The following is an 18,655-nucleotide window of genomic DNA, read 5'->3' on the forward strand; positions in this document are numbered from 1 at the left end:
TCGTCACCCCGCCTGCTGCAGCTGGAGCGCCGCCACGCCTCCCGGAGCCGAGAGGCACGGATCCGGAGCCGTATGCTGGACAACCTCACCTCTGTCGCGGATTCCTGTTCCAGTGCGAGTTCATGTTCCAGCAATGCCCTTCTCGTTTCAGCTCGGGGGCCACCAAGATCCGATATATATGTGGATTACTCCGGGGCAGAGCTCTCCAGTGGGCAGAGGCGCGCCTAATGAAGACGTCTGTGGATAGCCTGGATTTTAATGAATTTGTGTCCACGTTTAAGCTGGTGTTTGACCACCCGCACTACCAGGACAATGCTGCCTCCCGGTTATTGAGTCTCAGCCAGGGCTCCAGGACGGTAGCGGACTATTCCATTGAATTCTGGACACATGCGGCGGAGCTGGACTGGACGGACAGCGCGCTGCGGGCTGTGTTTGTGCGGGGCCTGAACGAGACTTTGAAAGATGAATTGGTTTCCCGGGACGAACCCCCCGACCTGCGGACCCTCATCTCCCTCACTCACCGTATAGACAACCGCCTACGGGCTCGTCGCCGAGAGAGACGCCGGTCACCGGTCCCGCCGGAGCCACGCGCTGCCCCGCCCCCGCCGGATGAGCCCATGCAACTCGACAGGACCCTTGTGTCGGCCGAGGAGCGTCAACGGAGGCGTCGTCTGGCCGGGGCTTGCCTCTACTGCGGTGAGCGCGGACATTATGTGGTCACTTGCCCAGTTCGGCCAAAAGGGGGGGGCCCACCAGTAGCACTGGGAGTACTGGTGGGCGAGCAACACATCCTGGACTCTTCTAATAGACTGCGGCTCAGCGCCACCCTGTGCGTTCGCACAGAGACCTTATGCGTTTCCGCCCTTATCGACTCCGGGGCTGAGAGGGACTTTATTGATGCCCAAGTCGCGGAGCAGCTCGGGGTCTACCTGGAGCCCCTCGAACGCCCCTTAAATGCCCAGGGGCTCAATGGACGTTTTCTGGGGCACATCACTCACATCACAGAACCTGTCACCGTGATTCTGTCCGGCAACCACCAAGAGAACCGTCAGTTTCATGTCCTGTCCTCCTCCGCTTCTCCTCTGGTCCTTGGTTACCCCTGGCTACGCGCCCACAACCCTGTTTTCGATTGGGCCAGGGGCGGAGTTTCGGGCTGGAGTCCCGATTGCCACGCCAAGTGCCTTCGGTCCGCCCTCCCTCCGGCCGGGAGGTCCGTTCCTGTCGCTGATCCGTCCCCAGACACCCCCAATCTGTCCTCGGTGCCTGCTGAATATCACGACCTGGGGGAGGTTTTTAGCAAGAGCAAGGCCCTCTCTTTACCGCCCCACCGTCCATATGACTGCGCCATTGACCTCCTGCCGGGTGCCCCACTACCATCTAGCAGGCTATATAACCTGTCTAAACCTGAACGCGAGTCAATGGAGGACTATATCCGTGGGTCCCTGGCTGCCGGAATCATCCGCCCGTCCACTTCACCCGTGGGAGCGGGGTTCTTCTTTGTGGCTAAGAAGGACAAATCCCTGCGGCCTTGCATTGATTACCGGGGTCTGAACAATATAACCGTAAAGAATAAATACCCGCTTCCCTTACTGGACTCGGCATTTACGCCCCTCCACGGTGCGACCATCTTCTCAAAGTTGGATTTGCGGAATGCGTACCACCTGGTGCGCATCAGGGAGGGAGACGAATGGAAGACGGCCTTCAAGACACCCCTGGGACATTTCGAATACTTGGTTATGCCCTTCGGTCTCACCAACGCCCCTGCCGTATTCCAAGCCCTCATCAACGATGTGCTCCGTGATTTCCTTAACCGATTCGTCTTTGTTTACTTGGATGACATCTTGATTTTCTCGCGGTCCCCCCAGGAGCATCATCAGCACGTTCGCCAGGTTCTCCAGCGCCTCCTCGAGAATAAACTGTTCGTGAAAGCTGAGAAATGCGAGTTTCACGCAGAGGAGGTCAGCTTTTTGGGCTTCATTGTGGGGCGGGGCCAAGTAAGAGCTGACCCTGAAAAGATCCAGGCTGTCACTGAGTGGCCCGTTCCTACCAGCCGGAGACAGCTCCAGAGATTTATCGGCTTTGCCAATTTTTATAGACGTTTCATCCGGGATTTTAGTAGGGTTATCTCGCCCTTAACTAAACTCACCTCTCCTGCCTTGCCGTTTGCCTGGTCTCCTGAGGCGCAGACAGCCTTCGAGAAGCTTAAGAGACTATTTACCTCCGCTCCCATCCTGCACCAGCCCGACCCTTCACGGCAATTCATCGTGGAGGTCGACGCCTCCGACTCGGGAGTGGGGGCCGTGCTTTCGCAGAGGTTCGACCCCCACAACCGCCTCTGTCCCTGCGCCTTCTTTTCCCGGCGATTGTCCTCGGCCGAGGTCAATTATGATGTGGGGGATCGGGAGCTCCTTGCCGTAAAGCTGGCCTTGGAGGAGTGGCGCCACTGGCTCGAAGGGGCGGAGCAACCATTCATCGTCTGGACCGACCATAAAAACTTGGAGTACATCCAGTCCGCCAGGCGCCTCAATCCCCGTCAAGCTCGTTGGTCCCTCTTCTTCAGCCGCTTCAACTTTCTCCTCACCTACCGCCCCGGATCTCGGAACGTCAAACCAGATGCCCTCTCCCGCCAGTTCGCCCTGGAGGATAGCCCGGTCACCGCAGAAACAATTATCCCCTCCTCGTGTGTGGTGGCCGCGGTCCATTGGGATATCGAGGACACCGTCCGAGAGGCCCAGACCAACGACCCCGACCCAGGTAACGGCCCTCCAGATAAACTGTTTGTTCCCGATTCTGTCCGGTCTCAGGTGCTCCAGTGGGTCCATGCCTCCCGTTTCGCCTGCCATCCTGGTGCCGGTCGCTCTCTCTCCCTCCTCAGGAGACGCTTCTGGTGGCCCACGATGGACACAGACACCCGGGCTTATGTCGCCGCCTGCCAGGTATGTGCTCGGGCCAAGGCCTCCCACTCACCCCCTTCTGGTCTCTTGCATCCTCTCCCAGTTCCTCGTCGCCCTTGGTCCCACATCGCCTTGGACTTCGTGACGGGCCTTCCCCCTTCCCAGGGGAACACGGTGGTTCTCACCATTGTGGACCGCTTCTCCAAGGCCGCCCATTTCGTTGCCCTGCCTAAGCTCCCCACAGCCAAAGAAACTGCCGACCAGCTGACCAGTCATGTCTTCCGACTCCACGGCATCCCGGTGGACATCGTGTCCGACAGAGGGACCCAATTCACCTCTCAGGTATGGCGGTCTTTCTGCGACAGTTTGGGGGCCACGGTTAGCCTCACGTCCGGGTTCCATCCACAATCTAATGGGCAGACGGAGCGGGCCAACCAAGACCTGGAGTCGGCCCTACGGTGCACAGCCTCCGCCAACCCCGCGACCTGGAGTACTCACCTACCCTGGATAGAGTACGCTCACAACTCCCTCGTGAGTTCCGCCACTGGTATGTCCCCCTTCGAGGCATCGCTGGGATATCAACCCCCTCTCTTTCCCACGGAGGAGAGGGACCTCGCCGTCCCGTCTGTTCAGCGCCATCTCCAGCGCTGTCGCCGGATCTGGAAGAAGGCCAGGGCGGCCCTTCTTCGGGCTGGAGCGCGCACTAAGGCGACGGCCGATCGCCACCGTGTCCCGGCGCCCGTATACCAACCTGGCCAGATGGTTTGGCTCTCCGCCAAGACGGTCCCGCTGAAGACGGACTCCCGTAAGCTGTCCCCCCGATTCCTGGGACCGTTTAAGATCATGAGGATCATAAATCCATCGGCGGTGCGCCTCCAGTTACCCCCGTCTCTCCGGATTCATCCGACCTTTCACGTCTCCCAGGTTAAACCAGTCCGGACCAGCGACCTGTGCCCTCCGGCCGATCCCCCACCGCCCCCCCGAGTCATTGACGGCCACCCGGCGTTCACCGTCCGCCGCCTGATTGACGTTCGTCGCCGTGGTAGGGGCCTCCAGTACCTCGTCGATTGGGAGGGTTACGGTCCGGAGGAGCGATCCTGGGTGCCCAGGGCACGCATTCTGGACCCCGACATGGTGAGAGACTTCCACCGCGCTCATCCTGACAAGCCTGGGGGTCCACCAGGAGGTGGACCTTAGGGGGGGGGTACTGTCATGATGTCAGTTTCCCTGTCCTCCCGTGCTCTCTCCCCCTCCCCTACCTGTGTGTCTGGAGCTGGGTGGAGTGCCTGACTCCTCCCGTGCACACCTGGGGTGCATCAGCCTAATCACCACCACCTGCTGCTGAGTACAAGAAGGCTTGGCAGTCTACACTCGGTGCCAGACCGTCCGCGTGTAAAACGTGAATGTTTCTTGCTAAGCTTTGTTATATGGTACTTTCCGGCAAATGCTCATTTGGATTTATGCACCCTCCAGATTCCTGCCTCTACTCGCCCAGCTCCTGCCGCCACGTTCCAGTCCCGGTATCGCTTCCAGCTCGTCTTGTCTCCTGCTCGTCTCGTCTCCTGCTCGTCTCGTCTCCTGCTCGTCTCGTCTCCTGCTCGTCTCGTCTCCTGTCCGGTCCTGGTCTCTGGTTTGTCACCCGCTCCCCGCTCTGGTCTTCGTCTGATCCGCCTGCCCTGGTACCGCACCTGCTTCTATCCCCGTCCTGGTCCTGTCCTGCCCGCCTCTACCTGCACCGCACCCGCCTGACCCGTCTCCCGCTCCCCGGTTCCTGTACCTGCTCTTGTGACCTGTTTAAAGACTGCATTTTCACCGCTGTAAATAAACACTGTTAAAACTGCTCTGGTCTGCATCCTTTGGTCCTATCCGCACCGTTACGACAATATATGACCTAATTAATCTGAATACTCACTTACCAGAAACACTAATCTCCCAGCAACAGCTTTAGAAATTTGTTAAAAAAAATATACATGGCTTTTCCGGCCGACTTTTCCCTTTGTCTAAAAAACTCTCACTTCAATATGCGATATGTACAATATATTTATAATAAAGATCTGTGAACCTGGAGAGCATGATTTCCCTGTCACCGGTTTCCTTTGGGACGACCCAGAGAAGTATCAATACATGGATTGTCGGAGGAGGCGTCTCTGTGCACTTTGTATGGACTAGTTTTATGAGAGGTAAGGCTATGTACAGGCCATGAGGACAGTCAGTGAACAACAGTGTGCTTCAATTATCCACCACCAAGAGGTGCTGTGTAAACTGGCTCAAACTGAAGACTGGTCCCACACCTGCAAGACAAATATAGTGAAAAAGTCAGTAATTTATGATGTTTATTACAACAACAAAAAAATTGTATTTTGTGATGTTCCTCTCACCCAGGGCTGGCTCAGCCTATAAGCAGACTGAGCAACTGCTTAGGGCCCCAAGGCCACCAGAGGGCCCTCAAGAGCCCATAAATTTGTATTGAAAATAATGGTTGAAATTTTTTTTTTCATGAAAAATAAACAGTGCTCAGGTGTTTATACTAGTCTAAATATCCTTCTTAAATGATTAGATGTGTTTTACTTCCAGCAGCTAAATATATGCTGCTTACATTTGTTTTTGAGTCAGGCAGTGGTCTGGACAGCGTGTATGTGTTTACACCGGTATGAAAGACCCCTCCCCTCCAGGTGCACTCTGGGAGCGCTGAGGCAGCAGAGGGACATTTGAATGGGTGTTTACAACCTAAAAGACTAACAGTTAGTGAAGTTCAGTTTCTATAAAATTCGGGACAAAGCATGAAGAGTCCAGAGGAAGATCGTTTTGGGAAAAGGGGGACTTTTCAGAGAAGACTCGAAATATGCCACAATTTTACACCATTGGACCTGCAGATAAAACAGTGAGACTGGACGTGTATAATTCTGAGGACAGGACACATCAGAGGGACAGAGGACACAGGTGAGTCTGTTTATTACACTGGCTGTTTTTGGTTGTGTCTCGTCCTTTTGTCTCTAAACATCAGATGAGTGTAGAGCGTCACTGCTCCTATGTCACATTAACAGCGCTGATTATGGCACATACCTCTGTTACATCTGCTGAACGAAAGAACGACCTGTGAACGACTCCTGAATGCTTTGTGAATGCTCATACAGGGATGCACTGATACCACGTTTTTTGCAATACGAGTACGAGTACTTCATTTTGAGTACTCGTCGCTACTGAGTAAAGATGCCGATAACAGACATAATTTTTAATAGTGTTTGATTATAGTGGTAAATCTAATTAATTTCATAGGATTTTTTATAATATAGCCTACCTTTCACCTTAGAATGCGTGTCAACTGAAATCACTGTAGTTAGGTATAATTCAAATATGATTTAATTAGATAAGCACCTGGCTTTAATCTTTACCACTTCCTCTTTGCAGACTGCGCTCCTCCGAGCTAACTGCTAACGCGCTAACTACTATCAGCTACTGTTAGCATTTTCAATTGTAACAAGTTTCAATGCAGCATAAGCAAATAATCCCCAGCACCACTTAGCAACGTTAGCATGCTATTATGTTAGCAACGTTAGCATGCTGCTATCTAAACACAAGCAATGCGCTGATATCCTCTGTGAACTATAAAAACCTTTTAGAGTCCTACATTTTTATATATTCCATGTGAAAGTGCACAATCACTGTTCTGCACATTAAGCACAGCTGTAATTATATGTGACTTTTATGTCCAGAGCTCACTGTTCTTTTGAGAGATGAGCTGTGAGCGCCAAACAAGAGGCAGCACAGCTACAGTGGTATCGGCAGCCCATTGATGAGCACGAGTACTGGCACCCGATACTGGTATCTGAGCATCCCTACTCATTAACATGTGCATTTAGGCGAAACCTGGATCCAAGGCCTGACGATAAACATAAACATAATGTGATCCTAAAATCGTCTTGTTCAGGCCTTCCAAATGATCTGATTATTATAAATCTGATGTTATCTCCAGGCTGTTCCTCTTATGCAACTCTTTTAACTTGGAGCACTACTTTGTACTTCTTGAGTGATATGATTTTGAAGTAAGTATACTCTTGCTTTAAGTACATCGTTTGGCTGCTCTATCCAATTCTGCATTTTATGACATAAAGAATTGATAAATGTAAGACCACTTTAGTCAACTGGAACACATTCAAATGCATCAGAATTAAAAAAAAAAATTCTCTGGCAGATCCCCCTTCCTCATATGTTTTTATACTGTTATACTTGTGGTTATTGCTGTTGTGAGCATCTAGAATTTTCAGTTGTTTAACAGCTGGTTGTGATGATGTCATCATTTTGTCAAGTATGAATATGTGGCACTGAAGTGGAGGGGCCTCCGAGGGCAAATTTAGCTTAGGGCCCCCTAAAAGCTAGGGCTGGGCCTGCTCTCACTTCTTGAAACTGTGTCATAACCCCCACATGAAATTGTACAGCCTAATGGTTCTATTTATGAATAAACTATTTGTATTATGTTAAAATCAAATGTTAAAATTAAAATGTACCACCTAAATTTTACATGAAGATAGTATGTTAAGCAATTGTTCTTATCACTAGAAATTTGTCATAGCTTGTACAGAAATTCTATGGATAGCCATAAGAGCATTGTTTAACTTTGGCATAACTTCATTAAATCTTGATGAATAATAATGCAGAGGGGATGTCACAATTTCTGTGTCACATTAAAAAAAAACAAAAAACTTTTATTTTAAGATTGTATACATTCTTCAAATGCCATGGCATCTTAACCTGGCTCATCTGGAGTGACTCTTGCTCTAAGTGGTAAAGGCATCACAACGAATATTTCAATCCCTTCTGTCTGCATGTTTTTTAAAACAAAATTTAAAAAGTTTATTTTTCTGCTAAAAGAGGCTGAAGTTCATCCTTCTGTGTTGCCATGTTTGTTCTGGTTGGATTGGGCGCTTCATTTTCAGCTTCTACCTAAATCACAATGCTGCCTATGGTTGCTGTGATTGGAATGAACCATTGGTGACCCAGGCAATCGTAACAGTGGGAGCTGGGCCAGATGGACTCAATAGTTTGTCATAGTTACTGTGAGAATTCCCCTTGCTGGCCAGGTTAGTGGCATCTAAAATCCAAAATCCTAAACAAAATCTCCCTTATCACCTTATCATGTTGCCCTTACCTTATTAACCGGGGCCAGTTGTGTGCGCACCGAGCCGGCATGCAGTCTGGTGCTCTCCCCAAAGCGTCCCGGGGACCTCTCTCGGCGGCTGTCCAGCACCCTGCCCGGGCTCTTCTCCCGCTCCAGGGGCCGTGCTGGAGACTTGTCCCGCCTGAACTCAGTGCGGCCCTCTCTGTAGCGGTGAGGGGTGCTGGGCTCACGATGCAGCCCCTCGTGGCTCCCTGGCCCAGAGGAAAGGCGTTTGGTGATGTGTTCCGTGTACGTGGGAGGCCCGCGCTTACTCGGACTCCTGCAGAGAAACAGTGGGTGATTTTAGATTCATTTTGCTTTCAGATTAACGGATTCATTTTATAAGGGCTGAATGAAAATCTGTTATGTAGAAGTCCTCTGTAGAGAAAAAAAAAGTGCTGTCTCAACTGGGCTTTGCAAGTTACGGCCTCTACATACATTTTCAAGGTGATGTGATATTAACTATAGCAATTTATATTTGGTTAGTGCTTCTGGACATGAACCGGGATTAAACATACTGTATGTAATTATTATTATTTCTCCCCCCCCCCCCAAAAAGAAAAAATCATAATATTTTTAACTTACTTCACAAATATAACTTAATATAACTTCTACAAATTCATTAATCTTTTTTTTTTACACTACACACCATACCAAATAAGAGCTTCAGTAGAATGTGCATTAAAATAAGTGTATTCCTGACCCTCTGCTGGAGCCGGTCCGCTGCAGCTCCCCACTCTCCCGTACTAGGCTGCCCTTACAGCAGATCACCCTCAGTTTGTTCTGGTATGACGAGGCCAGGTAGATGGCTCCAGAGGAGATGGCAGGACCCAGGTACCGAGGGTTTGGGATGTCCAGGTGGGCCAGCACTGTGGGACTGAAAATAGACAGGTTTGGTTAAAATTAGTCTTTAACAAATGTGGTGGAATCTCCTCAGAGGAGATGGCTAAATGCAGATAGAGAGAATATGTATGGAATGTATATGTAAGTGGGCCTTGGTGTACTTTAACATGACTATATTATTCATGAGGATTGGGAGCATTTAAATATATGTCCTGTCTCATTTTAAACACTTACCCAAGACTGGAGTGTCCCTGGATCTCGATCACATCCAAAGAGTTGAAGTACGTCACAAACAAATATGGCTCTCTGTAGGCTTCAACACAATAAACAGCTTTAATATGAAATTACAGGTGAAATGACTATTGTTAATCTGCTGTATACCGTGTGTTGTATAAAACCATGTCATGAAAAAATTAAATGATCAGGTTCAAAATTTATGGATTTCACTTTGGATATAAAATGTCATAGTGGTTACAGGAATACAGACTTTAGTCCCCCTCGGAGAGCAGGAAATCATCACATTCTAGATTCTAAATCCTAACATTATTTACCGAACGACAGCGGCACTCTGCTCCATTTGATCTCCTCAGTACGGCTTCTTCGACCGTACGAGTCCACAAACAAACCGAACTCTGTAGCACAAAAAAGACACACTGACTGATTTCATGTATTCAACACATCATTAGGTTGTCCAACTCTTTTATAAATATAACTAATTTAAAACCATAGGCATACAAGGTTTGATGGAACACTATGTCAAATTGAATGTTACCTTGGTATTAATATTTCACATAAGTCAGAATATGGATGCATGAGTTTTTAAAACCGGTCCTAACCCAAGCATATATTGTAACCTATTATTCATTCTTTGTGGTAAAAAAGGTTAAGTAATGTCAACTGAACAAAGTTTTTTGGAGTAAATACATTTTGTCACTCATCCAAATAGGGACCTATCAGAGCTGTATCACAACTAAAGAAGCTACTTGGATGAATGGTGAAATGCATATAGTCTAAAAACCACCTGTTGACATAATTTAACCTTTTTTACCATTGGACCAGGAAGGAGTTACGCCAACCCCCTGTCGTTAGTATCTCCATGCAGCCCTAGCAGCTCTTTAAGGTTTCATTCAGAACACCAAAGCTAACATGTGTTGCCACGGTGACAGACCATGAAAGCAGAGCAGGTACTCCTCCTTCTGCAGGCTGCTGGCCACCTGCAGGATTGAGATGGGGAAGCTGTGAGTGGAGGCAGCAAACACTGCAGAGGCTAGAGACACGTCATTCTTGTCCAGGAACTCTGAAATGAACACACAATATTTAAAAACTACATCAGAATACAAATAATAATAATTTTAACATTTTACAAAACGGCAACAAGATGGAAGTCAACTAAGCACTTTACACTATGTACACACGCTCCCCCTAGTGGTAAATAATTGTTACTGGGCTTTTAATAACTGATAGTTATTAATACCATCCTTAGACCCATCAGTTGTCTTCTGCTAACCCAGAGCTGGCCGTGGGAGAATACAGTCTAGACATTTATCTGTGCGATAGAATTGGCTTTGAAAACTTTTATTCGCCCACTCTTGTTTTTCAGGTTTGGTCTGAATACATTAACGTTCAGTTCATGCTTGAAGTTAGAGTAAACTTACTGGCAAAACAAATGTTTCTGAATACTCGTGGTTTCAGTCCTTCTAACATTTGAGTTATGTAACAAATGTAAAATATATAGCCTCTGGGGATGTATAAAAACGAAAAATTGACACAATCAATCCACAGTTTTTCTCTGCTTCCTTCTAAAATGGTCCTCCACTATGAAAACCACATTGTAAGCGGTTCAGATCTGACTGAACATTGTTTGAGAATGACCCTGCGTTTCTGTGGAGCTTTTGGCAGAGGAGATGTTTTATGGAGTGTGGTGGTCTCACCCTCCAGAACAAACTGCTTCATCTCGATCTCATAGAACTTGTTGGTGCCAATGATGATGCTGTAGGACGTCAGATGGATGCAGCTGCACGGCTCCAGAGTCTCAATCTCCTGTGAACAATGATATACAGGAGAGGCCGAGATAAGGAACTTTAAAGTGGAACTAAACATTAAATCCACTTTAGGCAATATTATTAATAGGTTACAAAATTAAACAACTGTTATAGAACTGCACTTTGTTAGTTAAGTGAAAACAACAGTGATCTAGAAGAGATCATCATGGAGAAGTTGTTTTTTTCTGCACATTTTGGTGATATAATGGCTATTGTCTTTGTTGGCGATTATCACGATTATATAAAATGTTCCACAAACGATTATCGTCCTGTTTATCACGATAAACACTATTATTTTTTATTGTATTGTCCCATCCCTAATCCACTTTTTTCACAACTAAAATGTGTATATGGTGTTTTAATAGTATTATGTACTGTTCCTAGTCATGTTAATGCAAACTAGTTTCAGTCAATGTCAATGTCTAAATCTACGTGTGTTTTGCAATTTTAAGTACTTGGTGACGTCATGGAAGACTACTATAATTAAAGCCAGGTGTTTCTGATTATAAACACCTGACTGCAAGGACGGAGTTTGAAGTGTGTGGACCTGTTAGACTAATCACACTGTTTCTTATACCCCCAAACCCCAACTTTATTTAGTATTAAACTGTAACATGTAGAATGCAATTTTACATTTTGTTCATTGTAAATTGTGATATTGATCTAAAATGGCTTAATAGAAACAAGTACATTCATTTCCTTTTCAAAACTGCAGAATTGATAGGTCACTTTTTATAGTATGGCATTTTACTGTATCAAGAAGCGGATTCTCATTTACGCTTTTATTGTTTTAAAAAAATGCACATTATTTTGAACCCTAAATGTATGACTGGGAGTCTCTTTTTTATAATACAGAGCAGTGGGTAGGGATAGGGAAGCCACATCTTAAACCATGACTGAAGTGTCAATAACACAACAACTATAAGCAATGCTGGTACCTGAGGTCAAATCAGGAACCTTCAAACTGAGCTGATGCTTGAATGCTTTTCTCATATATACATCATCATCAGACAGTTGCATTATTTTACTGCTGTGTCCACTGCACCATTATAATTGTAAGTGAAGACAAACACTTCTGCCGTGACAGAGAATCTAATAGATCAAGACTAGTTTCATAGTGGCCTGGGAACTTCTTGAAAGAGGTCTGAACAGTGTTAAGGGACTGCAAGAACTATACAGCACCATATTTGTATACAATTTCCACTGCTAAAATATTTGGAAATCACTCACTCATTCTGTATGTGAAACAGACTGCCCGAATTGGTCCATCAGAAAACATACATATTTTAAACACGAGTGGCTCATCGTACCAACTGGCTACAGAATAGGTTTTTTGTAAGATGATTTTTTTGTTACGAAACAGCAACTTGTGGGGTTAGAAGGGTTTTGAAGAAGATAGTTTAACATTTAGAGTGAGTTATAAGAAGCAGTTGACTCTTAGAGACAAAGAAATCAATACTGAGGATTTCTCTGAAAGGCACATGTTTAAGGTCAGCTTTTTAAATCTGTGCGGTTTCAAGGAGTTTCTTAGAATAGACTCCTCAAAAGACAGTATTGAAAAGATCGAACACTGCTATGAGATCAAGATCAGATCAAGTCTATGTCAAAATGTCATTCTAGAAATTATCAACACATTTTATGGACTGAAAAGGTCTACCAAAATATTATAATAAACATATTTTTTGGGCTGATTTGGATTATTTTCCCAAAATCTGTGATTTAAATTTACTGCAAACTCCCCCAAGCCCCCTTTTTTTTTTTATCTTTACCATAAACCTATACAAGAGCAGTAGTCACCTTTTGTAGTCAGAAGTAGCTATCTCTTCTTATTAATGCATAAAAGCTTTTGTGTTTATTTTTTGGGCAGCAGATCGACCAGAGCAAAGTATTGGCCTATACTAGAAATTTAAAACCAACAGCTGAAAAAGTCCAAATATCGGCATATATATATATATATATATATATATATATATATATATATATATATATATATATATATATATATATATATATATATATATATATATATATATATATATATATATATATATATATATATATATATATATATATATATACCGTAAATTTCGGATTATAAGCCGCTACTTTTTTTCCACGCTTTGAACCCTGCGGCTTTTACAGCAGTGCGGCTTATATATGGAATTTTACTGGATAACGACCCCTGGGGGGCGCTCTCTAGCTGTAAACGTAAAAGTGAGACAGACGTGGGGAAAGATTCTGCTCTGAAGAATTCACTAGTTTTGATTTTGAACGATCATTTTGCGCATCATGAAATGGATATGATGCAGTTTTTAAGATAAAGAAACAGAAAGGAAACAGAGCAGGGGTCGGCCTTTAACACGCAAAGAGCCATTTGGACCCACTTTCCACATAAAATAAAACACTGGGAGCCGCAAATACTTTTTGACATCTAAAATGAAGATAACACTGTATAATAACAATAATGTAACGGAATAATGTAGGTTTTACTTTCACGGACAAGCCTTCTACACGTGGCAGATAAATATGGCAAAAACAACTTAAGTGCATTAAAAAAATACAACTCACCAAACCGCTGCATCATGCATCGCGCTGATTATGTGATTATGTCTACTCTACTCCGCAGTTTCTTTAAAAAAACAACAACAAAAAAACTCGTAGCGTATCGTTTAATCCCAGGTGCTTATTCTCCATGTGCCAAAGCAGTTTTGAAGGTTTCATTGCCTTATTTGCTTTTCCCGTATGTTACGCAGAGCGGACTCTGTGCGTGAGTCACCTGTAGCGACAAACCCAGATTTTAAGTAGGCATTGTCTGTTAAATTTATCTTTCTTTTTCTTGGAGGTCGTAGTCTCTTCTTCTGGCTCCTCAGTTGTCCTTTTCCCCTTTGTTAAAAAGATCTCCAAAGACTTTTGTTTTGGCTCATTTTCACTCGCTTGTGGCTCTACTTTAATGCGTCGTGTCTGATGTGTTATACGTGATACGTCACCGCGGAGACAAGAGCAGATAATATACTTGCTACTACATCAAATAGATTTCTGTGGCGATTTCCAGCAGGATTTTCATGATACATCTACGGACGAGCTTATTAGTGTGTCATTAGGGACGGGCCAAAGTTGCTCCTGACCCCTGTGCGCACAACGTCTCAAAATCAGGGCTCTTTACGCAGGACTGTGAGCTGTGTCTGTGTTAGTTCCCAAGCCACGCAGAGCCGCAGTATGAGGCGGAAAGAGGCGCATGCGGCTCCGGAGCCGCGAGTTGCCGACCCCTGAAATAGAGCCACTGCACGTAAGCTCGACATCAATGAATCCAACTTGGTCAATGTAAAAAGACGACAAAAGTTTTCAGAGGAAATAAAAGCAGATTTTCCGTGTTGGTGCAGCTTTATTTTCTAAACCTGCAGATGTGTTCATCCCGTGTTGTTGTCGTGTTGGTGCCAATTTTCAGGCACAGTTTAAAAAAAAGCGTGTCGGTGCACCGTCTTTCTGTGTAAATGTCTCATGTTACAATATGAAAACCTGCGGCTTTTATTCAGGTGCGGCTTATATATGTACAAAATTGATTTTCTCTTCAAATTTAGCTGGTGCGGCTTATATCAAGGTGCGCTCTGTAGTCCGAAATTTACGGGTATATATATATATATATATATATATATATATATATATATATATATATATATATATATATATATATATATATATATATATATATATATATATATATATATATATATATAATCAGTGTGTATATATAAAACCAAATTCATGTAGATTTATTTTTTTAAATGAAAGACATTACAAACACAGTGCAACTATCCATTCTGATAGCAACTTACCAACACTTTCATATTATTTGTTTGTTTTCAGAAACTCGTAGGCAACAATATTACTATTAGTTATTAGTATTAGTTAGTTACGTTAGTACAGTGAATTCAGACTCTCATTAAATGTTTCAACTCAAAGTGGGAAACTAAATTGGATTTAATTATTTAAATTCTACACTGATCACCCTACTCCAGAAAATTAAAAGCTGATATTTTTTTTAATGGTTTACAAAAACACGAAAAAACAAAAAACAAAAATTTCACAAATACATACGCCACTGTAATTACCTTTCGGATGCAGTACTTGTTGAGATTGTCGTTGTAGCGCAGGATGGTTATTTTGTTGGGCATGGCCGCACATATACACGACCCGTTGTCTACCTGTGAAACAAAGAACACAGCTAATCATTATAAAATGTGTGTATACTTAGTTGCTGTTTGAATAGTATCATGACTTACCCTCCCAGCCGCAAACAGGTGGCAGCCCTTGACTGTCTCAAAGATGTAGGGGCTGAGCTCAGACTGACTGGGCAGGTGGGACTGAGACAAGGACTGCTTCACACGTTTGATCTCCACCAAGCACAGGGCTCTCTCGTCTCCTGGAGAACAAGAGAATGTGTTTAGTTATGAACCGATCAAGAATTTTATTGAAATCAACAATTAAATATTTACAAATCAATTGATCTTAAATGTAAATTGAGTAAATTTAATTTTGTCTTGATATTTTATTTTTCACTGATGTAACCTTTTATCCATGTTTGGGACCTACACAAAGCTGAGGCATCTAACAATTATTCTTTCTTTATTTTTTTATTAGCTTATTTGACAGGGACAATGTGCAAGAACATTAAAGATGCTTTACACCAGATTATAGCTGAAGCTAGTTTCCATCTGTAGTCCCTGACTCCATCTATTAACTGAATATCTCCTCCCTTTCTCCAGTACATCTGTATTCTATGTGGTTGTAGACAGTACCATCTAAGAAAATATTTCCGATTACTACCAGATCTACCCAGGTCTAAACTGGGCCTAAAGCAGTTCAAAAATAGAACTAAATATACTAATATCAGGACCTTCTCCCTTTCAGATATCAATATTTACCAGTTAAAATGTACTAACTTGATGAACCTAGATTGCTGTTTTGATTTTTGTCTGACTGGTTTCAATACATTACCTCTCATTTTAAGCCAAATGAGTTGCCAGTGAGTATCTGCAAATTTATTAGCTTATTTGAAGCTTAATGGTCTTGAAACTAGTCATACATATTATGAAACTAGCAAAATATTCTGTGTCCATTATCAAATAAAATTAACCCAATCAAAACTACTCAAACGTCTTATCTACAATTCATGTCACGTCACCAAGGCTGGATGTAAAAAAAAAAGATTAAATAAAATAAATTAAAATAAAAGAAGCACAAAAGCACATGACATCTGACCAACAATCATCAGCAGCTTCTCCAGCTCTTTGACCACGTGGATCTGGAAGACGGAACCCAGGCCAGGGATGTGGGTCAAGGAGTTCTTGATGACGTTCAGAGCGTACAGTCCTTCCTCTGAACCAACAAGGACAATCTGTAAAAATATCCCAAAAATGGAGAGAAGACAAAACAAATTATTCTGCTGAACGCAACATGTTGAGAGCAGGTCCTGGCTATGAGCCCCGAGCAGCCCATAGATGTCTGTTAGATGATGAATAGGACAGAAATCTGACAAAACAACACACACGTCACTGAGATATTTACAGATAGGGTCCTGTCTTGCTTTAGTTTAATGTGAATAAATGCATTTTTCATAGCACCCACATATTAGTAATGGCTCTCCAAGCTAACACTGAATGAATTTTTACATTTTTTTTGTCAGAGCAGCCTGGTGTGATGTGACATTTAAGAAATAATAGGTCTATCATTTATTCAGGCATCAAGTGATAATATAATATAATATCACCTCAGTATATTGGGCTAGCTCAAAACTAAACACATTCTTTCAGAGCAATATTTAAGTGTAAGTTTTTAGTGGAGGGTCTACCATCTGCTTGTCTCTATGGAGATATATTGCTTTATCTGGAATGTTCCACAGTATTTATCTATATGGAGACGAGGCCAAGTTACAAGTCAGATCTGTGGACAGCCTTACTATTTCACTGTGAAATACTGTCAAGTAAATAGTTTTCTGTTAATAGAATGCATGCAGGATAAGTTTAATGTCTTGCTGTGGAACATACTAGCCAAAACAATAACATATCTGTGAAACATGAATCGAGTAGACTTACATTTTTCTTTAAGTCGTACCTGATCAGTGAGAGGAAGGGTACAGTTAATATCCAGCCTGTCGTCTCCTTCCAGTTTCAGTAGAGAGTTCCCCAACAGCTTCTGGAAATGAAAGGTAGCAAAGAAAGGTCAAAGGTGAGAGGTGAGTGGGATTGTGACCTGAAAGTGATCCCAGAGCTCAAAGGGACATATAGGTCTGACAAAGCTGGGACCAAGTCAGGCTTTAATAACACATATGAAAAAATACTTCTTTGATTGGTAAATAATTTTGACATGTTGTTTTTTATCTTTAAATTAAAATGATTCATAATTGAAGCAGTATTTTGCCATTTCATTATATTTTGTCATTCATTGCTGAAAAATAAAAGAACGAATGACGTGAATCCCAGTGTCTACAGGGGTTTGTGAGGCATTTGGGGTAAGAAAAGTACATCAAAATTGTTGTCAGTTCTTACAGTGTCAATGCAGAATTTGACATCACAACTTGGTGAGGGGTGACAAACCAGGACAGAACACATATGTTTTGACAATACATTGAAATTATCCTAAATCAAAAGAAACGTGTGTGAAGTGGCATGCAGCAGACAGGTGGAGGATGTGCAGTGAGAGAGCAGACCACATCTTGTTTTTTTTTTACCTTGACCAGAGGAGACAGAAGCATTGGTCTTTGGGACACAGCAGTGGCCTGTTAGTTCAATGAGACCCAATGAGGTGATCCGAATGAGCAAATCAATAAAACATGCCCATATATGGACAAACAATGGGGCAGGATGGCAAAGCAACAGACAGCAGTGAGAGAGAAGAGGAGAGAGGACAATTAATGACATGGAAGAGGTAGAACGCATAATCTGATTGAACTTGATGATTTTCATTTGACTGTGAATACAACTCAATAATATTTCGTTTTGCCCTTGTAACTTCAATGATGTTAGTGGGTTTCAGATTCTAATATTGGATGTCATACTACAAGATCAAGGTGCCCATGAAAAGGAGAGTGAGTGCTCTCATTGGACACTCCTTAAATGGTATTCTCATTAGAAATATCAAAATTTGTAAATGTTGAACCTGATCATTTCAGTGGTGACTAGACATGACCCTTGACCTTGTTATATAACAACAAAATGCATTTGTAATTTTAGCTGCGACTCATCTGTATGAAATATGATTGACCTATAAAATGTTGTGATATCATCTGAATCCCAGCAATATCCATGGTCCTACTAAATGTAAGAGAAACTTTCTGTAGTAAACAGTAACTGTCATTTGCTATCACTTCACTTGCTATCACAGCATCAGTAAATGTAAAAAAAAAACTGTATTATGAGTCCAGTAACGTTAAATACTCACTGCGTCAGCCTCTGCTTTCTCTCTGGAGGCTCTTCCACTGGCCACTACAGACTCCATCACTGCCACCCAGCGCTGTTTGTCCGGGAAACTCGGAGCCATGAAGTATACCGCCTGTCCCGGCCAGCAGGGGGTGTGGCAGCGAGACTCCAGCTTCAGAACGTAAGGAACATCTGACAAATAAAGAGATTTTGATAATTCATCTATTTTTTATTGTCATGGAAGTTGTGTGAAATAATGGGAGCACATTTTCACTCAAACCACAAACCAAAACTGTTTATTTTCCT

At 43.6% G+C, this 18,655-nt stretch overlaps 1 protein-coding gene across 1 annotated transcript in view; it reads right to left on the reverse strand.

Moving 5' to 3' along the window:
- Positions 1 to 4,784: 4,784 nt before the first annotated feature.
- Positions 4,785 to 18,655, reverse strand: part of LOC117376380 (citron Rho-interacting kinase) — a 58,974-nt gene continuing 45,103 nt past the window's right edge. Inside the window, exons 29-41 of the mRNA XM_055224102.1 lie at positions 18,372 to 18,541; positions 17,662 to 17,709; positions 17,046 to 17,126; positions 16,194 to 16,329; positions 15,215 to 15,354; positions 15,044 to 15,136; positions 10,824 to 10,932; positions 10,061 to 10,189; positions 9,444 to 9,524; positions 9,127 to 9,205; positions 8,753 to 8,926; positions 8,041 to 8,329; positions 4,785 to 5,185 (exon numbers count right to left, since the gene is read on the reverse strand). Of these exons, the coding sequence (XP_055080077.1) occupies positions 5,162 to 5,185; positions 8,041 to 8,329; positions 8,753 to 8,926; positions 9,127 to 9,205; positions 9,444 to 9,524; positions 10,061 to 10,189; positions 10,824 to 10,932; positions 15,044 to 15,136; positions 15,215 to 15,354; positions 16,194 to 16,329; positions 17,046 to 17,126; positions 17,662 to 17,709; positions 18,372 to 18,541 (1,553 nt within the window). The 3' untranslated portion in view covers positions 4,785 to 5,161. The remainder of the gene's footprint in view (positions 5,186 to 8,040; positions 8,330 to 8,752; positions 8,927 to 9,126; positions 9,206 to 9,443; positions 9,525 to 10,060; positions 10,190 to 10,823; positions 10,933 to 15,043; positions 15,137 to 15,214; positions 15,355 to 16,193; positions 16,330 to 17,045; positions 17,127 to 17,661; positions 17,710 to 18,371; positions 18,542 to 18,655) is intronic.

This window comes from Periophthalmus magnuspinnatus, chromosome 9 (assembly GCF_009829125.3).
Source record: "Periophthalmus magnuspinnatus isolate fPerMag1 chromosome 9, fPerMag1.2.pri, whole genome shotgun sequence".
NCBI lineage: Eukaryota > Metazoa > Chordata > Actinopteri > Gobiiformes > Gobiidae > Periophthalmus > Periophthalmus magnuspinnatus.